This window comes from Balaenoptera physalus, assembly GCF_965194825.1.
Source record: "Balaenoptera physalus genome assembly, chromosome: 7".
In the NCBI taxonomy this organism is placed as follows: domain Eukaryota; kingdom Metazoa; phylum Chordata; class Mammalia; order Artiodactyla; family Balaenopteridae; genus Balaenoptera; species Balaenoptera physalus.
This window is the reverse complement of record NC_138886.1, coordinates 104,526,901-104,551,588: the sequence shown is the minus strand read 5'-3', so window position 1 is coordinate 104,551,588 and position 24,688 is coordinate 104,526,901. Positions and strand designations below refer to the sequence as shown.

At 41.9% G+C, this 24,688-nt stretch overlaps 1 protein-coding gene across 1 annotated transcript in view; it reads right to left on the bottom strand.

Moving 5' to 3' along the window:
* SHC3 (SHC adaptor protein 3) overlaps nucleotides 1–24,688 on the bottom strand; it is a 160,383-nt gene that overhangs the window by 41,095 nt on the left and 94,600 nt on the right. Inside the window, 2 exon segments of the mRNA XM_082471281.1 lie at nucleotides 10,458–10,584; nucleotides 20,267–20,318. Coding sequence (XP_082327407.1) covers nucleotides 10,458–10,584; nucleotides 20,267–20,318 — 179 coding nt within the window.

Genomic DNA, 24,688 nt, shown 5'->3' with positions numbered 1-24,688 from the left:
GTTTAGAAAGGCCATTACAACAAACAACCACAACAAACAGCAACAACAAAACCTGAGGAGGGGAGAAATCTGACTTCCAGAGTTGTCACACCATATTATTTAAAATTTCCAATTTCAACAAAAAATTATGGGATGCAAAGAAACCAAAAAAATTGGCTCATACACAAGAAAAAAAAGCAATCAACAGAAACTGTCCCTGAGGAAACTCAGGTTTTAGACTAACTAGACAAAGACTTTAAATTAGCTACTTTTAATATATTCTGAGAACTAAAGGAAACAAAAAATCAAACATGACAATGCTGTCTGACCAAATGGGGAATAACAAAGAGATTCAAACCTAGACACCTCATAATCAAACTGATTAAAGCCAAAGAGAAAGAATCATGAAAGTAGCAAGAGAGAAGCAGCTCTTCATATACAAAGGATCCTCAATAATATTAACAGTGGATTTCTTATCAGAACCAATGGAGGCCAGAAGGCAGTGAGATGTCACATTCCAAGTACCAAAAGAAAAAGACTATCTACCAAGATCTCTATATAGGCATAGTTTGTTTTATTGTGCTTCACTTCATTGCATTTCACAGATTTCACAATTTGCATGTTTCACAAATTGAAGGTTTGTAGCAACACTGCACTGAGCAAGTTTTCAGTGCCATTTTTCCAACAGCATTTGCTCACTTCCTGTGTCTGTGTCACGTTTTGGTAATTTTCACAATATTTCAAACTTTTTCATTATTCTTATATTTGTTACGGTCATCTGTGATCAGTCATGTCTGACGTTACTATTGTAATTGTTTTGGGGTGCCACAATCTTCATCCATATAAGATGGCAAACTTAATCAATAAATGTGTGTTCTGACTGCTCCACCAACTGACTGTTCCCCCATCTTTATCGCTCTTCTCTGGCCTCCTTATTCCCTGAGACACAACAGTATTGAAATTAGGCCCATTAATAACCCTGCAATGGCCCCTAAGTGTTCAAATGAAAGGAAGAGTCATATGTCTCTCACTTTAAATCAAAAGCTAGAAAAGATTAAACTTTGTGAGGAAGGCATGTCAAAAGCTGAGACCGTCCAAAAGCTAGGCTTCTTGTGCCAAACAGTTAGCCAAGTTATGAATGCAAAGGAAACATTCTTGAAGGAAATTAAAAGTGCTACTCTAGTGAACGCATGAATGATAAGAAAGTGAAACAGCCTTATTGCTAATATGGAGAAAGTTTTATTGGTCTGGATAGAATATAAAACCAACCACGACATTACCTTAAGCCAAAGCCTAATGCAGAGCAAGGCTCTAACTCTCTTCAATTCTATGAAGGCTAAGACAGATGAGGAAGCTGCAGAAGGAAAACTTGAATCTAGCACAGGTTGGTTCATGAGGCTGAAGGAAAGAAGCCATTTACATAACATCAAAGAGCAAGGTAAAGCAGCAAGTGCTGATGTAGAAGCTGCAGCAGGTTATCCAGAGGATCTAGCTAAGATAATTAATGAAGGTGGCTACACTAAACAACAGATTTTCAGTGCAGATAAAATAGCCTCTTATTGGAAGGAGATGCCATCTAGGAATTTCATAGCTAGAGAGAAGTCAATGCCTGGCTTTAAAACTTCAAAGGAGAGGGGTGGGATAGGGAGGGTGGGAGGGAGGGAGATGCAAGAGGGAAAAGATATGGGAACATATGTATATGTATAACTGATTCACTTTGTTACAAAGCAGAAATTAACACACCATTGTAAAGCAATTATACTCCAATAAAGATGTTAAAAAAAAAAAAAAACTTCAAAGGACAGACTGACTCTCTTGTTAGGGGCTAATGCAGCTGGTGACTTTAAGTTGAAGCCAATGCTCATTTACCATTCTGGAAATCCTAGGGCCCTTGAGAATTACGCTAAATCTGCTCTGCTTATGCTCTATAAATGCAACAACAAAGCCTGGATGAGAGCACATCTGTTTACAGCATGGTTAACTGAATATTTCAAGCCCACTATTGAGGCCTACTGCTTGGAAAAAAAGATTCCTTTCAAAATATTACTACTCACTGACAATGCACCTGGTCACCCAAGAGCTCCGATTGAGATGCCAATGAGATTAATGTTGTTTTCATGCCTGCTAACACAACATCTATTCTGCAGCCCATGGATCAAGGAGTAACTTCAATTTCAAGTCTTATTATTTAAGAAATGCATTTCATAAGGCTGTTGCTGCCATACGTAGTTATTCCTCTGATCGATCTGAGCAAAGTCAATTGAAAACTTCTGGAAAGGATTGACCATTCTAGATGCCACCAAAAACACTCATGATTCATGGAAAGAGGTAAAATCATCACCATTAACAGGAGTTTGGAAGAAGTTAATTCCAACCCTCGTGGATGACTTTGAGGGGTTCAAGACGTCAGTTGAGGAAGTAACTGCAGATGTGGTGGAAATAGCAAGAGAACCGGAATTAGAAATGGAGCCTGAAGATGTGACTGAATTGCTGGAATGTTATGATAAAAATTTAATGGATGAGGAGCTGCGTCTTAGGGATGAGCAAAGAGAGTGGTTTCTTGAGATGGAATCTACTCCTGGTGAAGGTGCTGTGAAGATTGTTGAAATGACAACAAAGGGTTAGAATGTTATATAAACTTAGTTGATAAGCAGTGGCAGGGTTTGAGAGGAGTGACTCCAATTTTGAAGGTAATTCTGTGAGGGAAATGCTATAAAACAGCATCGCATGCTACAGAGGAATCATTCATGAAAGGAAGAGTCAATCAGTGTGGCAAAATTCATCGTTGTCTTGTTTTAAGAATATGTCACAGTCACCCCAACCTTCAGCAACCATCACCCCTGATCAGTAAGCGGCCATCAACACTGAGGCAAGACCCTCTACCAGCAAAAAGGTTGCAACTCGCTCAGATGATGGTTAGCAATAAAGTTTTTAGCAATAAAGTGTTGATAATTAAGGTGTGTACATTATTTTTTAGACATAATACTATTGCATACTTAATAGACTACAGTATATTGTAAACATAACTTCTAAATGCACTAGGAAACCAAAAAATTTGTGTGACTTGCTTTATTGTGATATTCACTTTATTGCAGTGGTCTGGAACCAAACCCTCAATATCTCTGAGATATGCCTGTACCCAGCAAAACTATCCTGCAAAATGAATCAAAAGTTAAAACAGTGCCAGATATATAAAAACCTAGAAAATTCATCACTAACAAATCTGCACTATGAAAAAATACTACAGGAAGTACTTCAGGCTAAAATGAAAGCCACTAAACAATAATTCATGTCACATGAAAAAATAGAGGATAATGGTAAAGTTAAAAACATAGGCAAATATTAAAACAGTATAAATGTAGTCCATAACTCTTTTCCTCTCCTCTCTGATTTAAAAGACAACTGAATAAAGCAATAATTATAAACCTGTGTTGATAAGCACTCAATGTATAAATATGGAATCTTCATAACATAACAGCACAATGGAAGGTGGAGAAATAGAGCCACATAGGAGCAAAGTTTTTGTATACTATTGCAATTAAATTGGTGTTAATCTGAACTAAATTGTTACAAATTAAGATGTTAGTTGTAATCCCCAGGGCAACAACTAAGAAAATAACTTTTAAAAGACAGTTAAAAAAAAAGAAAAGAAGGTAATGAAAAGAGTTCACTCATAAAATATTTATTTGACACCAAAGAAAGCAGTTATGGAGAAACAAAGGGACAAAAACATGACATAACATATATAGAAAAAAATAGCAAAATGTCAGGTAAAATCCTAATTTATCAGTAATTACATTAAATGTAAATACATTAAACACTCCAATTAAAAAACAAAGACTGGCAGAATGGATTTTTAAGATAACGTGGTCTAACTATATGCTTTCTAAAAGAGACACATTTTAGATTGAAAGACATTTTAGATTTAAAACACATTTTAGATTTAAAGATTTAGGTTGAAAGTAAAAGGATGTAAAAAGGTATTTCATGCAAACACTAACCAAAAGAGAGCTGTGGTAACTCTACTAATATCGGACAAGATAGACTTCAAGACAAAATTTTTACTAGAGACAAAGATAAAACAGCAACCAGTCAAGAAGATACAATAATTATAAAGATATATGTACCTCACAACAGACCCTAAACTATATGCAGCAAAATCTGACAGAATCAAAGGGAGAAATAGTGCAGTACTAATATTTGAAGACATCAATACCCACTTTCAATAATGGATAGAAAACCAGAGAGAAGATTGGGAAATAGAAAATTGAACACTATACATCAACTAGACCTAACAGACATCTATAGAACACTCCGTTCAATAACAGGATATAAATTTTTCTCGAGTCCACATGTAACATTCTCCAGGATAGACCATATGTTAAGCCACAAAACAAGACTCAAATTTTTTAAAAGATTAAAATCATACAACATATGTTTTCAGACCATAATGGAATTAAAGCAGAAATCAATACTAGAAAGAAACTTGGGAAATTCACAGATATGTAGAAATTAAACAACACATGCCTAAATAACAAATGGATCAGAAAATAAATCACAGGGAAATTGGAAGAAACTTTCAGATGAATAAAAACAAAAACAACATACCAATACTTATGGGCTGAATGTAAAGCAATGCTTAGAGGGAAATTTATGAACTGTAAATGCCTATATGATAACAGACAATCTCAAATCAATAACCTGACCTTCTACTTTAATACACTAGAAAATAAGAGCTAAACCCAAAGCAAGCAGAAGGAAGAATAATAAATATTAAGGAGGAAATAAATAAGATAGTTAGTAGAAAATCAATAGAGAAAAGCAATGAAACCAAGAGTTGGTTCTTAGAAAGATCAACAATATTGACAAAGCTATAGCTAGACTGACCAAGAAAAAAGAGAGAAGACTCAAATTACCAAAACTAGGAAGGAAAGAGGAAAGACTGCTACCAACCACACAGAAATTAAAAGGATTATAAGAGAAACTATTAAAAATCATATGCCAACAAATTAGATAACCTAGATGAAATGTAAAAATTCCTACAAAGACTCAATCCACCAAAAATGACTCAAGAAGAAATAGAAAGTCTAAACAGAACTGTAACAGATAAAGAGATTAAATTAGTAATAAAAATCTTGCATCCCAAGAAAAGCCCAGAATCATATGGCTTCTTGGTGATTTCTATCTAACATCTAAAGGAGAATTAACAGCAATTCTTCATAACTCTTCCAAAAAAATAGAAGAGAACAGAAGTTTCCAAACTCAGTCTATGATGCCAGTATTACCCTGATATGAAAACCAGACAAAGATACCACAAGAAAAAAATAACAAAACTGCAGACCAATATCTCTTATGAATATGGATGGAAAACAAAATACTAGCAAACCAAGTCCAGCAACATACAAAAAGAATCATACACCATGACTGAGTGGGATTTCTTCCAGCAATGTAAGATTGGTTCAACGTTCAAAAATCAACTAATGTAATATGTCATACCATTAGAATAAAACAAATACCAAATACTCATCTCCGTAGACACAGAAAAATCATTTGACAAAATCCAACACTTTTCCATGATAAAAACCCTCAAAAAACTTGGAATAGAAGGGCATTTTCTCAACCTGAAAAAGCATCTATGAAAAGCCCACAGCTAAGAACACAATTAATGGTGAAAGTCTGAATACTTTCCTCCTAGAATCAGGAACATGACAAGGCTGTTCAGTCTTTCCACCTCTATTCATTGTACTAGAGATTCTAACCAGGACAATTAGATAATAAAAAGAAATAAAAGAATTCAGATTAGGAAGTAAGAAGTAATAAAACTATATTTATTTGCACAGGACATGATCTTGTATATAAAAAATACTAAGGAATACACACACACACACACACATGATTAGAGCTAATAAATGAATTCTGTAAGTTTGCAGGATACATAATGAATATTCAAAGATCAATTGTATTTTTATACATTAACAATGAAAAAATAAAATTAACAAGCAATTCCTTTTATTATAGTATCAAAAAGTACAAAAGATTTATTCTTTTGGTAGTAAAAATTATCAAAGCAAGTGCAAAACTTGCACACTGAAAATTACAAAACACTGTTGAAAGAAAATAAAGAAACTCTAAATAAATGGAAATACATCCTGTGTTCAGGGATTGGAAGACTAAATATTGTTAAGATGGAAGTACTCCTCAAATTGGTCTATGGATTCAAGACAAGCTCTATAAACATCCCAATTGCCTTTTTTGTAAAAGTAGACCATAACATTTATTTGAAATTGCAAGGGGCCCAGAATAGTGAAAACAATCTTGACAAAGAAGAATGTAGTTGGAGGACTTATACTTCCTGATTTCAAACTAACTATAAAGCTATACTACTCAAGGCTATGTGGTACTGGCATAACGATAGACATATAAATCAATGGAATAGAATTGAGTCCATAAATAAACCCATACATTTATGGTCAATTGATTTCAACATGGATGCCCAGACAATTCAATGTGTGAAATAGTGTGAAATAGTCTTTTCAACAAATGGTGCTGTGACAACTGGTTAGCCATTTGTGAAAGAATGAAGTTGGACCCTTACCTCACACCATATACAAAAATTAAGTCAAATGGATTGAAGACCTGAAAGTAAGAGCTAAAACTTAAAAGAAAACATAGATGTAAATCTTCATGACCTTGGATCAGGCAATGCTTTCTTACATATGACACCAAAAACAAAAGCAACCAAAGAAAAAATAAGTACATTAATTGGACTTCATCAAAATTAAAAACTATTGTGCATCAAAGGACATTATCAAAAAAATGTGAAGACAACACAAAAAATAGGAGAAAATATTTGCTAATCATATAATGTGAAAAGAGACTTGTATCCACAATATATAAAGAACTTCTATACAAGTCAACAATAAAAAGACAAATAACTCAATCTTAAAAATGAGCTAAGGATTTGAGCAGACCTTTCTCCAAAGAAGATATACAAATAGCCAATAAGCACATGAAAAGATGCTTGACATCATTAGTCAACAAGAAAATGCAAGTCAAAACCACAATCAGAGACCACTTTGTACTCACTAGGATAGCTAGGACAATAACAAATGTCGGTGAAATTGGAACTTTCATACATTGCTGGTGAAAATATAAAATGGTACAGCCACTTTGGAAAACAGTTTGGTAGTTTCTCAAAATTTTAGCATAGAGTTATCATATGACTGAGCAATTCATCTCCTAGTTATATACCCAAGAGTATTGAAACATCTGTCCACACGGGAACTTGTACACATCTTCAGAGCAGCGTTATTCATAAGAACAAAAAGGTGAAAATAACCCAAATGTCCATAAACTGATGAATGAATACACAAAAGGTAACATATGCATACAAAGGAATATTATTCAGCCCTAAAAAGAATGCCATACTGATACATGCTACTATATGGATTAACCTTGAAAACATTCCAATAAGTGAAAGAAGTCAGGCACATATTGTATGATAACATTTATATAAAATGTCCAGAATTGGCAAATCAATAAAGACAGAAAGTAGAGTAGTGGCTGTCTGGGGAAAGGGGGTTGGAAAATGGGGAGTAACTGCTAATGAGTATGGGGTTTCTTTCTGGGGTGATGAAAAATGTTCTGGAATTAGATAGTGGTGATGATTGTACTCGTGCTATCTTTGACAATACTAAATACCACAGAACTGTATATTCTTAAAGGGTAATTTTATCATAAATAAACTATATATCAAATTTTTTAAAAATAATAAATGGAGCTTTGGCTACATTTGAATTCTTTTTCATTGCCTTCTCTGGTTTTGTGTTGAAAATAACTTTGGATTTCTGCAAGAAAAATCAGAGGAAAAAATCTTCTAAGGAAAATCATACCATACCAAAAAACCCATTCATTTAAAAGTATTATTTTTTATTTCCAGTTGGAGATGGGCGATGAATCCAGATCACTGAGTCTCTCCCCCAATAATTAATACAATGAACAAAAAATACCTCACGAATAAGTAAAGCCATCCACTCACTAGCAGCAAAAGAAGGAAAGAGGAAGTCATGTGCCACCAACATGAAACTTTGAGATGCTGGGGCAGCTTGCTGGGACCTAATGCTGCCCCACTCACTCCACGCTCACCTGTCCCCAGCTCTACTCCGAGGAATGTGGACAAAGAAGCTGACTGTGCCAATTCTCATACCTCCAGCTCATGCCCAATTTGAAGAGAAATGGCCTGAGCAAGTGAGCAGAAAACCCAAGGAGAACTGCTCACAAATAGAACCTCCTGTTTTGCTGGCCCCTGGGAAATCTAGAAGGAAAATGGGCCAGTGCCCTCCACAGTCCAGGGTCCCCATAACAGGGCAGGGAGGGGAAGAGGGACATGGCAGCTGGAAGCAAAGTGCATTCTCTCATGGCCCAGGATGTCCCCAGCTGGGACAGAAGGTGGTGCATTCCTACCTGCTCCCTGGATCTCAGACCTGCTCAGTGGACACAACAAGCAGCTTGTCAGACAAGATGAGACTGATGTCAGGGAACAAAGGTCCCCTTGTTCCTGCTCTGCTTTAGAAATGTTATACCATTACTTGCATATTGGGTTGAAAGTTTTCTCGGTAGATAAGATCTCTCTACTTCATTCTCTTTCCCCAAAACTTCTTCAAACTTTACTATATAGAAACATATACAGGACTTCATACCTCAAGTATATTCCTGGAGAAGCATGGTAGTTCAATTAACTCCCCCCACTCATTTTTTGACATATTATTTTAATAGGATTTATTTGACTTCTTTGCAACATTTCAAAAGTACAGAAAAGCCTAAATTAATATAAAAGCCACCTACACATCCACCACTGAGATTAAACAAGTGTGAACATTTTGCTATATTTGATACCTTTTTTTTAAAGAAATAAAACTTGTCAAACTTGCTTTGGATGAAAAAATACATGATATTAACTGTAAAATGCTAACGGTAGAATCTAGATGGTGGGTATAGAGGTGTCCCTTGCAAATTCTTTTTGTATATTGGAACACTGTTGTTATAAAATGTTAGGGAGGAAATACACTTAACAAAATCAGTTAAAGCCCACCCATGTCCCTGTCATCCTCAGATGTCCTAGAGTTGGTATGTAATATTCTTGCATGTTTTTATACTCTTTATACACATGCACTTACCCATAAACTATATATACAATTGTTTATGTGTTTTTAAAATTTCCATAGTTGGTTCATATCCATTTTCACTCCATTTAAAGTATTTGAGATTAATTCTGGTAATACACATATACTGATGAATTCTGTTTAATGACTATGTCCCATTATAATATAAAATTTAGAACTTTTTGTTCACCCACTCTCCTGCCAAGGGCTATCGGGTTCCCTCCACTTTCTAACTTCTTTTTCACACAACTTGTATGAGTTTGCAGAAGTCTTTATCAACCGGGAAAAAATGGGGCCTTCACAGGCACCTCCAGAATGAATGTCTTAACAGAAATTTTCCAGTGGATGAAGGAAAAAAAATTAAAAGTCTCTTTGAAGAAAGGTGAAGACTTCAGAGAGATGAAAGGAGACTTCATAATAATGAAGGTAGAAGTAGGCACTGCCTTCACAACTAAGTCCTGGGATGTGGCTGCAGATGTTGGAGAAAACATAAAAAGTAAATTCAGGAGAAATAAAGTTTTATTGACAGCGAACACACCATTGTAATAGGCTTTCAGTAGGACAGGTGACTGAATAACCAACATGCCCCATATTATTTTTTTTTTAATGCTGCATGGAATATTCTTATGTCCTAAGGAAACTCAAGGGTAGACTCTGAACATTTTTTATAATAAACTAAACATCTCACAATTCCTGTTTACATTTACTATTTCAGTTAACACTTAAAATACTGCCAAGCCACTATTATTCCTATTTTACAGAGAAAACTGCTGAGACCCAGATTGGTTAAAGAACTTGCCCAGGGCCACACAGGCCATCAAGTCTGAAAGCTACGAAAGCCAATAAAGCAGAATCAATGCTCGTCATTCCGAGCAGAGTGCCTCACGACGGGAGCCTCTGAATCAGGACTTTGGCTAACCCTGAGGACAAGGACAATGGGACAGGTAGAACCTGTGGTGACACCGACCCAAGGAGGCAACATATGGAAACATCACGTGCTTGCAGAGGAAACAGAACAAAAACATATTACAATGTTTTTTTTGGTAACCTTGGCTACTGTCACTATAGTTTCAAGAAAATGTTTTTCTAAACATTGGGAGCATCGCCCATATGTCGGCTTCCATCTGTCAGTTTCCTGAGCCATGGCCCAGCACCAGCCAGGTGTCTCTGGGCCCAGGAAGCCCTGTGATTAACTGTGTCTGTTCAGAGCACTCCTCGGGGAGGTGGTTTTGTGGTTTCCTTCTTTTAAGTGTTTTTAAGAGGAAAGGTCAGAAAATGCAGAGAGGCCACTGCAAACGATGTCACAGCGTTACTCACCGGTCATGGAGAGTGGGGATCTTGGAAGGACACTGCAAATATTGCTTAAACCGGAGCTCAAAGGCTTGTCCGATGGAGCCGATGACCTCCTGGGCCAGCCCGTCACAACATTCCAGAATGTGACAAGCTGTAGGAGCAAGGGACACAGGCTCATTAGAGACAGACACTGGAGCTACCCAGGCTCCTCCTTCCTGAGGGTGAAAGCCCGCAGCCTAGGGAAGAAGAGAGGGACAAGGAGGTGCCTTTCATGATATGTCCTGTCAGCTCTGCATGCAGCTTAATCCCTGAGAGCCCCCAGCGGTACCGTTTCACCACAGAGATCCATTTCTTAATAGCCTATTCTCTCCAAAAGTAAAGGTTCTATTTGTAAGTACGTTTTAACATTTTAAAGTTCAACTTGATTGCTCTTCTATTGCTTTAGAGTCTATAAAATATCAACTCAGAACTTAGTAGAGAAACAGGGTTTGGAAGGAAACCTTAACAAGACAAAGAACCTGATAGTAACAAGAAATGAATCCCTTTAAGACCCCGTGAGGCTTAACAAATGGACTTAAACTGGCTCTTGTTGAATGAGTCCTGAGGTATCCGATGGACTTAGAGCAAGCTGTTTGCTTACTTCCTAGTGAGAGTAAAGTGTCACCACCAGATGTGGCAACTCAAAGCAATAAGGTCAACAACCTTTTAAGATGAGTTTAAAGGGATATTAATTAATCACTATGACCATCCCACCACATGCCACCTGCATCTACACTGGACGAGACTGGATATTCATGCCAGTTCTCAGAAAAGGGGTGTTGGTAGCCAGACGAGGACCCCTCAGAGACCTGGAGCAACCCTTCACCCCTTTGGGGTGCCCGCTGTCTTGGTGGCCAGGCTGTGGTGTAATCCATGCAGAACCTTCAGAGAAAAGAGTGTTGAGTGAGGGAAGGCACCGAAGAAGGTCCTGTCTCTGCTCTACAAGAAAGTAGAATGTCTTCTTCCCAGACACACGTCCATGGCATACCACAGAAGAGTCCCAGCCCCTTCACATTGTCCCGTGACCAGCATGACATGCTCTGTTACTAACGGGATAAAGGCATCTCCCTGGAGAAAATGACAGATGCATGTGTCACACGCCATCTTTCTCTTGCCACTAGTTAGGATACAATTGTGTTTCAAGGAGGTTCCTCCAGGAGCACAGCGGGTGCCCAGCAGTGAGGAGAGGCATTGCTACAGGGGTAGCCATTCCCCAGCAGTGATTAGGGAGATGCAGAAGCATCCCTCTGCTGCAGGAGAAGCGAGCACAGAAAGAGGACTCATTAAGGTGGGAACTGCGAGGGAAGGAACAGAGACATCACCACCTCCACAGTCTGGCCGCTCTTCCATCACGATGCCGCCTTCTACACGCACAAAATCAGTCAGGCGCCACAGAGCTCACCCTGATGGCGGCTGCTAGGGTGGGGGGCCTCAGGTTGCTTCCCTCCCCAGGCTCGAGGAGGGAGCATTCTCCTGAGGACCCAGGGACAAGCATTTCCTGGGAAGAGCAAGTGTAACCGGATTGCCGCTTCAGACTGCAATGCAATCCCTTGGATACATTAGCCCTACTTCAGATATGGCCAAGGGATTTGTCCAAGGAGACAGGTGTCCCGGCTGTATTTTATTATTGAGTATTGATATTGTTTTATGTTATTATTGATACCAGTATTTATTATCAACCCAGTTAGGCACAAAGCAAGGCCATATTAAGCAGCTGTTGGAGTCATGGGGTTGTTCGTTAACGGATAGCAGTGGAGGTGTCTTTCCAGCCAATAAGGAAGTAGGAGTCTAAGACAGAGTGAGAGAAACACACCTGGCTCCCCCACCTGCCCTGTGTTTCTAGCCACACCTGCCCCCTCCATGCAGCATCAGCACCAGCCAAGAGAACTGGCTGGCCAGTACTTTGGAGAAACAGAATAACAACTGGGGACGGGCCAAGAAAGTGAAGCTTATTTTTTTTCTAAGGAGGAAAGCAGTGCCCTAGCCTTAGTGAATGAAGAGCAAGGTTTCTGCAGAGGGGGCCATATGATCAATCCACACGGCCCCCTCATCTTCTACACACTAGAGAACATGAGGTTGGAAGTGGGTCTTCTTTAAATCAGTTCCTGGGACATTTGGAAGATACAGGGCTCTGGGTGGAAGCACCTTCACTTGGTGAGGGTGGAGCCCTGGTATCTGGTCTAGATACCAGAGGATGACAGGAACTGCAGATGCAGAATTAAATCACGACTCCAGGCTCTGGAGCCTGGCTCATTCCTCGGTGGACCATGAAAACCTCATCTGTTGGCTAGGTCTGAGGATCCTTCTGTAGAATGGCCTCTCTGTGTTCCAGAAACCCACTCCAAATCCAGAACTAACCCTGGGCTGACAGTCTCTCTGGACCTGTATTTTCTCTGACTGTTGCAACAGTCTTTAGCTAAAAGCCACTGTCTTCTAACCTCACCTGTGTGACTCAGTGTGTGTGAGGAATGATGAGTTTCTCGCCACAGGTAACCATCGAGGCTGCTTGTTTTACATCCCATGAGGAAAGAATGGAGCTGGAGGTGTCATTCATGAGCAAGAAGGAGAAGAACTGGATGAGAGGCAGGTACAGAGTGGTGGGGCCCAGAATCAAGACTCAGAATGATGTTGTAAAACCTAAAACGTGGCCCAAAACAAACATAGGAGCAGCAAAATGGGGTCATTCCTCATTCTATCCCTTCTGAAGGGGACGGGTTCTTTGGCAGCGGTGCAGTAGTGGGAGGGGTGTCTCCGGGGTGGAGGTGGGGGTGCTTGTCTGCCCATGCTGGTCTCTCTCTCTGACCAATAAGCAAGGCTAACGTTGCTTTCCAGGAGAACCAGCTCAGACCCCACAGCAGCCGGCTCAGCCCTGACACTAGTGAGGGGACTTCATCAGGCCTCACCACAAAGGCCACTCCCCACCTGGGATGAGCCCTTGAGAGCAGGATGTGCTGCGGCCCTTGTAATCATACCAGATAGAACTGGGACACAGCCTCTTTCCTCACACAGCAGCCTCCTAATAGGTCAACCACACATCTTCCCCGCACAGTAGACGCTGGCAGGTCAGAAGTCCCTCCGCAAGTTTCCCAATGGCTCCAAAAAAGTCCAGAGGCCAGTGGCTGCACCTGTCCATCGGTGTTCAAGGCTGCCCTGGCCATCTGACTGATAAATGGACTGCAGGCCAACTGGGGCCTCCATTCATCTGAGCTAGCTCTCTGAGCCCTGCCTGGGATGGCTGCTCTGTTAGTCAGCACAGGCAAGTGATGCCACGATAACAAACAGCCCCAGCATCTTAGTGGCTGAAAACAATCCCATTCTCGCTTGTTCATTTCTGGGCAACTCTCCAGGTGGTCACCCCATGAACCAAGCTGCTTTGATCTTTCAATCCTGAATTTCAACACAAGGTCTCTTCCCAAGCCAGGGAAGAAAGAGACAGTAGGGTCTTGCACTAGCACTAACTGCCTCATCCATTCTGCTCTCACACAGAACTGTCGCCTGGCTCCTCCTCCACCCAGGAGAGGCTGGTGGTACAGTCTCCTGGGAGCTTGGAAGGAGTGAGGTCAGGACATCAGTGAGCGCTAGCAATGCCTATCACATGCACCAAACACCCAAAAAGTCTTTACTTCTGTAAATAAGAAATTGTCAAGATTTTCTCATGCTTACCAGTGAAGGACTCTTTACTATACTGAGCATGTGTCCCAAATATGTATCTACTTATTTATAAATTATGAACATATATTCCCATGTTAATATAATAGTATGTATATTATAAAAATATCTTTTAAAAGATGTTAAAAATGATACAATAAACATAAAATAAAGTTTAAGATGTCTTGTTGGCCCTGAAAGCATCACACTGTCATTTATTATCTCAAAGCAAGATAAATATTTTGGGTGAGGTTCATCACTAATGATGATGGATAGAAATTCATCCTTCCATCTTTGAAATATTTTTCTTAATTATTTTGAGTCTGGAGGGGTTGATTCCTTATCTTAGCTGATTAGATTATTGTTGGTTTTTTGTTTTGTTTTGTTTTGTTTTTGCTTTGTAAAAGTAAGACCCCACTTCCCCACCCCCTCTGTGGGCAGGAGCAGCTGACATACAGAAAGGGTGTCACTGGCTCACTGCACAATTTACATATGACTATGGGGTAATACCCACTCTATCTCAGATCAGTGACTATAGACAGAGGCTCCAGCATGTGCTTCCCACCACAGTGGCTGCTTCCACACCCTGTGGGATGGGCCACCCCACCTCAGTGGGCGTTGTTTCCATGGGGCGACTCTGCAAGTATGAGCAGAAAACCTCTCAGGATCTGTGCTTCTGTTTTAAGAAGTCATGACCCCTCCCACCCACGCCAAACCAACCCAACTCACACTTCACAGCCATCTGGCCTCCACAAGGCAGCCCAGCCCTTGAAGTGGTCCCATCTCAGACTGTCCCACTGTCCTCTTATCTAGACTCACAGACTCTCCAAGAGTTCAAATTCATAGCCAAGTTCTCTACCAGCTGGTGACTGACATAGGGAACCTCGGAGACACCTGGAGTCATTACCTAATCAGAAAAAAATCCTACCAAACAATGACTGCTGTCTCTTCCTCTTAGTGGGCTGATAACTCTCACCCCTTAAAAGGAACACTGAACACCAGTGCATTCTTACCAGAGAACCGGGGACTCCAAACTCAAGCATAGTTTTCAGCCAACCCTAGTCTGTTCACTTAATATATCCACATGTTCCTCATTGTTCCAGATTTTTTTGATCTGAGACAGGTAAGAACTCCAAGATTCAGCTCCCATGCTCTTAATTAAGAATTGTTTAATATCTGTTCTAGCCTCAGAGTGGAAAACTAAAACTTTATGAGGAGATAATTTTGCACCCATCAGACTGGTAGGGATTTAAAAGTCTGAAATTCCAAGTGTTGAACAAGAGCTGAAGCCAAGGAGCCCTCCTATGCCACTTGTGGAATTATAAAGTGAAATAGCCATTTTTAAAAAACTGAAGATGTCCCAAAACACAGTGATTTGTCCCAGAGGTATAAACCCTAAGAAAATTCTTGCACATGAGCACAAGGCAAATGTACAAAATATTTACTGCAGACTTCACTCAATAGACACTTATTGAGCACCAACTCTGTACCAGGCTCTGCCCCAGGATCTCCAGATACAGCAAGTAACAAAACAGAGTCCTGCTCTCACCAACCTTACAGTCTAGAAGGTGGACACTGAAAATAAAGAAGGAAAAATATACCATTAGAATGGGTTGAATGGTGCCCCCCAGCAGCCAAAGCTCTCTCTACATCCTGACCCCCTGAACCTGTGAAAAAGGGTCTTTGCAGATGTAATTAAGGACTCAAAATGAGATCATTCTGGATTAGGGTGGGCCCTAAATCCAATGACAAGTGTCTTATAAGGGTCAGAAGAGGAGGTGACACAGACACAGAGGGGGAGGTGATGTGAAGATGGAGGCTGAGACTAGAGTGATGCAGCCACAAGCCAAGGACTCCTGGAGCCACCAGATGCTGGAAGAAGCAGGAAGCCTCCCCCCCTGGAACGTTTGGAGGGAGCATGGCCCTGCTGACACCTTGATTTCAGACCCTTAGCCTCCAGAATTGTGAGAGAGCAAACTTTTGTTGTCTTGAGCCACAAAGTTTGCAGTAATTTGTTACAGCAGTCACAGAAAACTAATACAACCATAAAGACAATAATGTGAAATAAAGGGGGTGATGAGGATAATGTTGTAGGGTGACATGTAGGATGACCAGGGAAAGCCATGTAGGAGGTGGCATCGCAGAAGAAGCCTGAAGGAAGTCAGGGAGTGAGCCATAGGAAGGTCTAGTCTAAGAATGTTGCAGGCATAGGGCTCAACAAGTACAAAGGCCCTGAGGCAGGTGCTTGCTTGACATGTTCAAGGAAGAGCCAGAAGATCAGGGGAGCTGGAGTGGAGGTGAGAGGAGATCACAGGAAACGAGACAGGGGATAGAGCAGGAGTGAGCTCACATCGTGATGAGTGAGACAAGCAGATACTTTGTGGTAGAAGGAAAGACTTAGCTCTGTGGCTTGTCAAGATGAGGGGGCTAGGAGGCTTCTGAGCAGAGATGTGCAGCAGGCTGGTAACTACACAAGTCTGACTTTCAGCCAGAAGCTTGGGCTACACAGGAACATTCACAGTCTTTGGCACAGGGTATTTAGAACACAGGGACTGGCTTGTTTATTTTAAAAAAACACAAAAAACCATGGTTGACGAAAGCCAGATATGGGAAACAACCTAATCATTCACTCACAGGAAAATTAACCTTCCACCGCAGTGTTATGAGATGGAATTTAACCTCCTGGCTTAAATAAATAAATCATTGCTTTCACTTATTATACAGAAGAGGTTTTACTCCTAGGGGAAAGAAAATCCAGAGAAGGTGCTGTATTATTTAAGGAGTTCATACTTTTTAAGTTTCTCCTGGAAAGTCACCTCCTGCGGCCTACAACTGTCTGAGGCCAGAGGAACCCTAAATTCAGTGTTGAAATGACCGTGAGCTGGTAGAGAAGCCTGGAGAAGGAAGCGCAGGCATGTGAGGCAGTAGTCCACGGGGGGCTTCCCTCTCAAGCCCAGTCACCACGTTTCCCCCTTATTCAGGAAATCCTGGGGAAAGGGCAGCAGGATGTGTTAGAAGCTATACGGGCTGAACACTCAGGCCTCTCTACCATCAGGTCAGCACCACAGGATATGACTTTCCATGCAAGTTCAGGAGTTCCAGAAGGCGCCTGAATAGGGATGCTATTGTGGTTATAAATTATAGGAAGTACATGCCATCTGCAGGCAGCCATATGTCTAATTAGGACATTATTTTTTAGGTACTTTTGTGACCCAAACAGTCCATTCTGAACCAAGAGACATTAGGTTGCAAGGAATGGGAGTCCTTGGGTAGTAATACAAATTCCAATGTGAAAAGAAAATGGTATGTTAGGATCCAGCAAAGCCTGATTTGTTGGGCGTTTTATCCTACATATATCAGTAGTCACCTTCCAGGTCTCCTGTCAGCCCTGCCTTTCAGCTATAAGGCGCCAACCTCATGAAACTTCACTCAATTGCAATCCTTATCTCCTCAAGACGGTGGTGGTTACCATAGAGCTTAATGACATGGGTCAGAGATCCTTTGCCCTTCCACCAGATTAATTATATAAGCCATGGATTCTTGATACTAGAGAGAAAAATATAATTTTTTTCTCACTGTAAATACTGCTAGATCACCCAAAAACACACACCAGAATGTATAAGCAGGAATCAGTGTGGAAAGGACAAATGATAACAGTGAGGGACTTTGACCCATCTCTGCAGGATTTTGACAGAAGACTTTCTGGGCTCCAAATGTGCCTTGATGCCTGCCTGCCTTGAGGAGCTCTGCCTGCAGCCAGGGAACCACAATGGGGTCAGCACATCAACTGGGGCCTCTGCGTGGGGAGTTGGATATTTAAGAGTCCAAATAAGAACATTCACTCCCAGAATTTCTTGCTAATCTGACTCCTGCATGGCAGAGGCCATTCTTATTCAATTAAACTCTCTTCCTGGACTAGGGCAGGAGGAAAGAGAAGAGAGCAGCCGGGGGAGCCCTCCCCCAGCTCCTTGCGGAAGGAGGCAACGGTGGGTGGACATATATCGGATGGAGGCAAAGCGTGCTCTGAGATACTGTTCATGGCCAGATCTATGACTCCCCTCCCTTCCCACACTGCCTCCCAGGAGGCTGGGGCTGCCTGTGTACGTGTGGGAACAGAGATGTGATGGATAAGGAAGGCTGCAAATTTCTGTTGGAAGACAGGTCTGCTTCCCCTCCCCTGAATCTAAGCTGCCTGGGACAGCTTTGACTAGTCAACTATGACAGAGATGAAGCGGTGCCTGGTCTTTGGCATCCACTTTGGCATCATGAAGCCCAGAGTTGCTATGTGGGAAGTCTTACTGCCCTGATTCAGGGGCCACTTGGAGGGGCCCTGAGACTCCTTGCAGAGGGAGAAGGACCCTGCTGGCTTTGACTTCTAGTCCTCCCTGCCAAGGTCCAAGGCGTGGAAGTGAAGTCAACTTGGACCCTCTAGACCAGGCCAGCCACCAGCCAAAGACCACCCAATACCCCAGTGATGCCACAGAGAGCAGAAGAATTGGCCAACTGAGCCCCACCCGGACGCTTGATACTTCATCATATCAAAAGATATTTTTAAATGATGGCTGTTAGGCCATTAAGGTTTGTTACGGGCAACAGATAACTGGAAGAAGGGAGTGATCATCTCCTATCAAGCATCTCAAAGGACCCCTATGCTGCTGGTGCCCCCAAAGCACCAGCAACAGCGCAGAGGTCTGGCGTTTGTCTTCACACTAGCACTGCATGCGGGTCCCAAAGGGAGCTGGTCCAGCAACCACCGAGCACATGGAGTGGATCCTGATTTCCATGACTTTGAAAAGGTACTGTGGCAGGTACTGTGGTACTTTGACAAGGGCAGAAGGTGCTGCTGGTTTACAGCCGTGAAACAAGGTATCAGCTTGGATGCTTCCATGGCCCTAAGTCAAATTGCACAGGGTTAAACTCCTTCAGGGTCTGGATCTAGAGCCTGATTCCTCAGCCCTGGCTGTACCTGGGAATCATCTGGAGAGCTTTTAAAAAATACAGTTGCCTGGGTACCCCTCTCTGAGGCCTGAGCATTGAGATTTTTTTAAAGCTCCTCAGGTATAAAGTATGGTTCATTTTCAGAACCATTGACCTAGGAGCCATTAAGGATGTGAAGAAAAAGTCTAGGATTACTTGAAGTTAACTTAGAACAAACAAAAATAAAGGAAGAACTTCAACAAGTGTTAACTCTTGGATTAGTGCCCCCTGCCACCTCCCCCTCCCCCAAGGTTGGTGGGAAAACAGAATGCTAAAATCTCATCTGAGGTGAAATTTTAAAAGAAGAAGAGTATATATATATGTATATCGACAGATATAAAACTTCTGCAAAGCCAACTAGGAAATCTTAACAATGGGTACCTGGGGTAGAGGGTGGGAGGAGGAGGGGAAGCAATGGGTGGTAGAGGGAAGTGCCATTTGTAGTGTTACAAACCCCACAGGTGACCTTCGTCAGTGAGTTCTAAATTGGAGTTGTGCAGCACCTGGTGGCTGCCCAGGATTCAAGGGTAGCGCCCCCTAATCAGCCCACCTGCCCAGGCTAGTTAACATTGGAGGGGGGACCCTTTTGTATTGTAAATGATGAAAGAAATGGGGTGGTGGGTATGTAGGGAGGGTCTAGGAATAAAGGTTCCATGAAGATGGGAAGTAATTGGATGTTTCAAATCCCCTACCCAGCCTGTGTCTGAGGTCCTAGCACGTTTGCGGGGTGTAAGTGGGCAGCACCTGAGCTTGGACACTGGCTTCCAGGGCCATGCAGGGCAGCATGAGGCTTCTCGGGGAGACTTAGTTGGCAGTGGACACACAAGGAGCTGGAGCTGGGCAGGAGGCCAGCGGTTTGCAAAGTCTTCAGGTGTAACTGAGGGCACCTTCAGAGTATGAGTGGGAGCTGCCACACGCAGGTCAGGTGTACCAAGCTCTAGCCATCTGGATACAGGTGTGTGTTTAAAGCTCTCAGACATCCAGCATCTCCTAACCCAGCCGGGTGTGCCGCCACGCTTCACTGCCTGCAAACCTCAATTATCGCTAACAGTACGATGTGACACTGTTCGTTTGGATGAAGAGGGCTGAGATCATGAGGACCATCTGGTATCCATTGTTAAGCCTGGCTGCACATGAGTGAGAGATGACGAAAGTCACATATCGCTTACCTCTGCGATTAACAGGGTCCTTAGCTACGTACGCAACGTAGTCTGTTGTATCCTGTGAAAGAAAAATGAGATGTCACATCACTAATCGCAGGTTAAGACAGGACAGCAGACACATGCATACAGCAGCTCAGCAACCAAGAGTAGCCCTGATGATAGCCCAGCATTTCTCAGACTGTACAGTGGGCAGGAATCACCAGGGATCTTGTGAAATGCAGATTCTGACTCGGCAGGCCGGGAGCTGGGCCCGAGGTTCTGCATCTGCAGACAGCTCTCACAAGACACTGATGCAGCTTCGCCACACCCACACTTTGAGCAGCAAGGGTGTGAAGGGCATCCATTCTCAGCATGTCGGATCACCCGAGGAGCTATAAAAACACTAATACCTGAGTCCCAACTCCCAGATAATCTGATTTAACTGCAGTGGATGTGAGGTCCAGGCATCAAGGATTTTTAAAAGCTCCCCAGATGATTCTATTATGAACCAAGGCTGAGAGCCACCACTGTCAGCTGTCTCCAACAACGATCCTCAAATCTGAGCTGGGGTCAGAATCCCCGGCAGGGCTTGTTACAGCACAGATTGCTGAGCTGCACCCCAGGGTATCCGATTCGGCAGGTCTGAAGTGAGGGCCCGAAATGTACATTTCTGGCAAGCAGCCAGGTGCTGCCGCTGATCTGGGGGCCACACTGAGAAAATTAGAAGTGATGTTCAAAGGTTGGTTGCAAACATCCCTCATGGGTGGATGAGATATGGATACGATGACATAAGTAGTAATTTTAATCCTTTTAAGATGTTTCAAAAGCATGAGCTCTATTTAGAAGTCTCACTCTTACACATGAAATATAAGTCCCCTTGCCTGCCTCATCTACTTGGCACGCAGAGGAAACGATGACCTCAGGAGTGAGCCGAGGCGACCATGTGAATTTTAGTTTCTAAACAGAGGAAACAATAATTCTCTTAATTCTTGAAAGCAAAACTTTCCTGCAAAGTTGACATTTTCAACATTCAAAAAGTCTCGGTGGGGTGGGGGGAGGGCAACTGGTAAAGGTCTTCCCATTGTTGTGGATATTTCCCCCATGTGATGGTTTCGGAGGACTCCAAGGTTATTGATTAGCTCCCAATGTTTTCAGCATCTGCAAGATTCTCTGTCGTGAGTTCCTTCTTTGTGATACTCTACGGGCAGGAGAAACGACCCCTTCTTTCTCCACAGTGCTCCAGAAAACCCTCCAATGGGAGAGGGGAAGAGGGAAAGTGAGTGTGGAGGTGGTGGGGGGGGGGGAGGATGCCGTGCTTATGAACACCCGCTGCAGGGTGAAAGTCGCTTTTCCAAACATCACTGCCCTGGAACTCAAAAACACCCACTAAGACTAAGAAGGGAGAGAGCTCTTCCGGCAGCTCTTGACGTATTGGACTGCTACCTTGAGGTCATTCTCCAGCATGTAGACTATCTAAGCTGTTTCCCCTTCCTGCTCAGGCCACTGTCCTTTGGTGTATTCACAGACTGACCTGGGAAAGGGAGTGGGAGACCATCAAACCGGTCGACCTGACTTCCTGCCATTTCATCAAGGAAGATCGGGTCAGAATCTGAAGTTACTGGCAAAAATAAGGATTGTAGCTTGTAATCATAGACACTCTTCCTGGATTCAGGAGATGTGAATGTCAGAAGTGGACTTAGGGAGCACTAGTTTCTCAGTCTGAGATCCATGGAATACTAGGGTTGGGCAGGTATATTCTCCAGTGTTTGAGATGTCACCAGAATCTCTTTTTATGCTTTCATTTCTATGATAATCTTAAAAGTTAATACAGTAATATGCGGGATCATCTGAATGACACCTGTGCCATCAAGCTCTGCACACAATTTCAGTGCCAAGATTTTCAGTGGGGTTTCCAACATTATGGGTGCCAGGTTTTTAAAGAATCAGAGAGAAAAGAACAGTCAGATGGCTTTGCCCCACCTGAAGCAAATTAACGTCACATTTGTACACAATGATGTACGACTGAAGTGTTTACTTGAATAGAAGAAATCAGTGGAAGGAGTGAGTCATCTGGCGCCTGTGGTAGTAGAGAGATGCTGACCTCAAAGGCTTCTGCACCATGGTAGCCAGTTCTAGAGTCACATTGGGAGCAGAGATTTAGTTTCAACAAAACTTTACTCATCACAGTAAATTAATTTTACTTTGAATGTTATTGACTTTACTGTGTTTATTTGTACTTAATTTCCAAGTTTGAATGGGAGTTACAGTTTAATCAAAGGAATAAACATAAGGAGTCTATACATAATTGATTTTTGTACATATTTGTGTAACAAAATTAATTTGAGTCCACATTAGTAGCATATACAAGGAAATTCTTCTTTTTAAATTCTTACTCCAGTCTGAGAAATGCTCCTCTGGCTCCAAGCTAGGGAAGGAAGACTAGGCAAGAGATGTGATGTGTCCCTGTCACTCAGATGATCAATGGCCAAGCCAAGGACACAGCTTTTCCAATGCCAATATTGATGCATTCCCGGCAGAGTGGGGAAGTGTATTGCTGTTAAAAACAATGTTCTTGACATCATCCAGTCACACAGTGAGCACTCTAAGTTCCAAAGATGGGGCTGCCAAGTGCTTCTTCTGTATTTACCCATGTCTGTTCTCACTCCCCAAGTTTTTCTGAGCCTGACCATTATTCTGGCATTCTTTTGGTGATCTCTTAGAACTGCTAATAATAGTAGATTATAATTGTAGTATTCCTTTTTTAATTGCAGGGATTAACTGTGTTTTCCAGTCTGTCTTATTTGACATTTCAAAATACCATTTTCTTACCCAGTAAACTGAGGCACAAAGCAAAAAGTAGATATATATGTAGCAGCAGAACAAGGAATAGGACCTAGAATTGTTGGTTTTATTTAAAACGTATACTAATTGTAATGGTTATAAATAAATTTGGAGTGAGAACTCGTGCACAATGTGATGTGCACTTGAATTGGTTAAAATAAAAAGTAACCAGGCTTCCTGTCCCCTGGAATCGTGACATTTTCTGTATCAGAAAAAAAATATTAAAAGTTATGAATTACTTTAAGGGTCACTGAATGTTTCCCTTTTTTAAGAAGAGCTGATAGGGAAAATTGAAAATAGTTCACAGGTCTTTGTGCATAGTGGAGAATAAAATAATTTTAACACAGGACAATGTATTTGGCTTTCCATTTTCTAGATCTCTGCATCTCCACTCAATGTCAACATGAAGATGAGGTTTGAGACAAGTTCTTGAAAGGAGATATTGATGCAGGTGTGCAACGTTTCTGCCTCATACTTTTCAAACTGGGTTACCTTCCAAATTGAAGAAACTATGGTTCTAAGCATCACATTAGGCAAGCAAGTAGACAGCCACTGCAAATTAACTAGATCCAGTTACAGATATAAGTATAGATATGTGTATACATGTAGTGTAGGTAGAGAATGAGTGTATATACATGTCTAGATGTAATCTTCAGAAATGCTCCTTAGATGGGCTAGATGATGGAACACTTCCACTTTCTAAACGTACATCTCGGTGAGGTATTTCATTTTGCAGTGGATCATAAGAAATTAAAGGATTGGAAAGAAAGTAAAGGAAGGGAAGGGAAGGAAAAAAAGAAGAGGAAAGCATCCTGGAAGACTTCTGAAAATTAGACCCTAAGTATGAAATAGGGCCAAAGCCAGTGGAACCCACTGAATGAGATGTTTCAATAATGCTCTGGTCATCCTGTGACACTTTAGCAGAGGTCTAAGGGCAAAGAACCATCTGCAGGGTGGCCAAATTCCTCTCCTGCCAGTGTCCTTGGCTCAAGGGTCTGAGACAGGGAGATGCCCGGGGCCTCTCCCTGCAGCCTGCATCTCCCCAGCAGGAGCTCAGTGCTGGGGAGATAGGAGTGATGCCTTCCTGGAGGCTGTAGCAGGTGGGAGAGGGAAGGGCAGGCCCAGGCTTTCCTGTAGCTGAGACACTCAGTGTCATGATTATACTGTCCTTTCGATCTCCAAACATCGAGATTGGAGCCAGCAGTGGAGATCACTCCCTCGATTTGGGTTTCAATGTGCCAACAGCAGTTCTGCAATCAGGTTACCCAGCTAGGAGTATGGGAGGAAAGATATATGAGTTAAATACAGGGCATGGGAAAAATCCCCTTCCCGGGCTAGAAATAGACAAGGTTCCTGGCCTTGGGATAAGGAGTAATATAATGCACTAATTACTCAGGCTACCTTGGACCAGTAAACTCTTACATAAAATCTGAGCATTGCCTACCGATAATTTGACAAAATAATACAAACAACAATAATGATAACAGAAACACTGCTCTGCCTGAGGAGGAAGTGGTTTTCTGAGTCCTGCCTTTCCTGACACTGAAACTGAATGCTGGCATTTTATCGTAGAATTCCTGACCGAATGCGGGAGCAAATTCCCTTGTT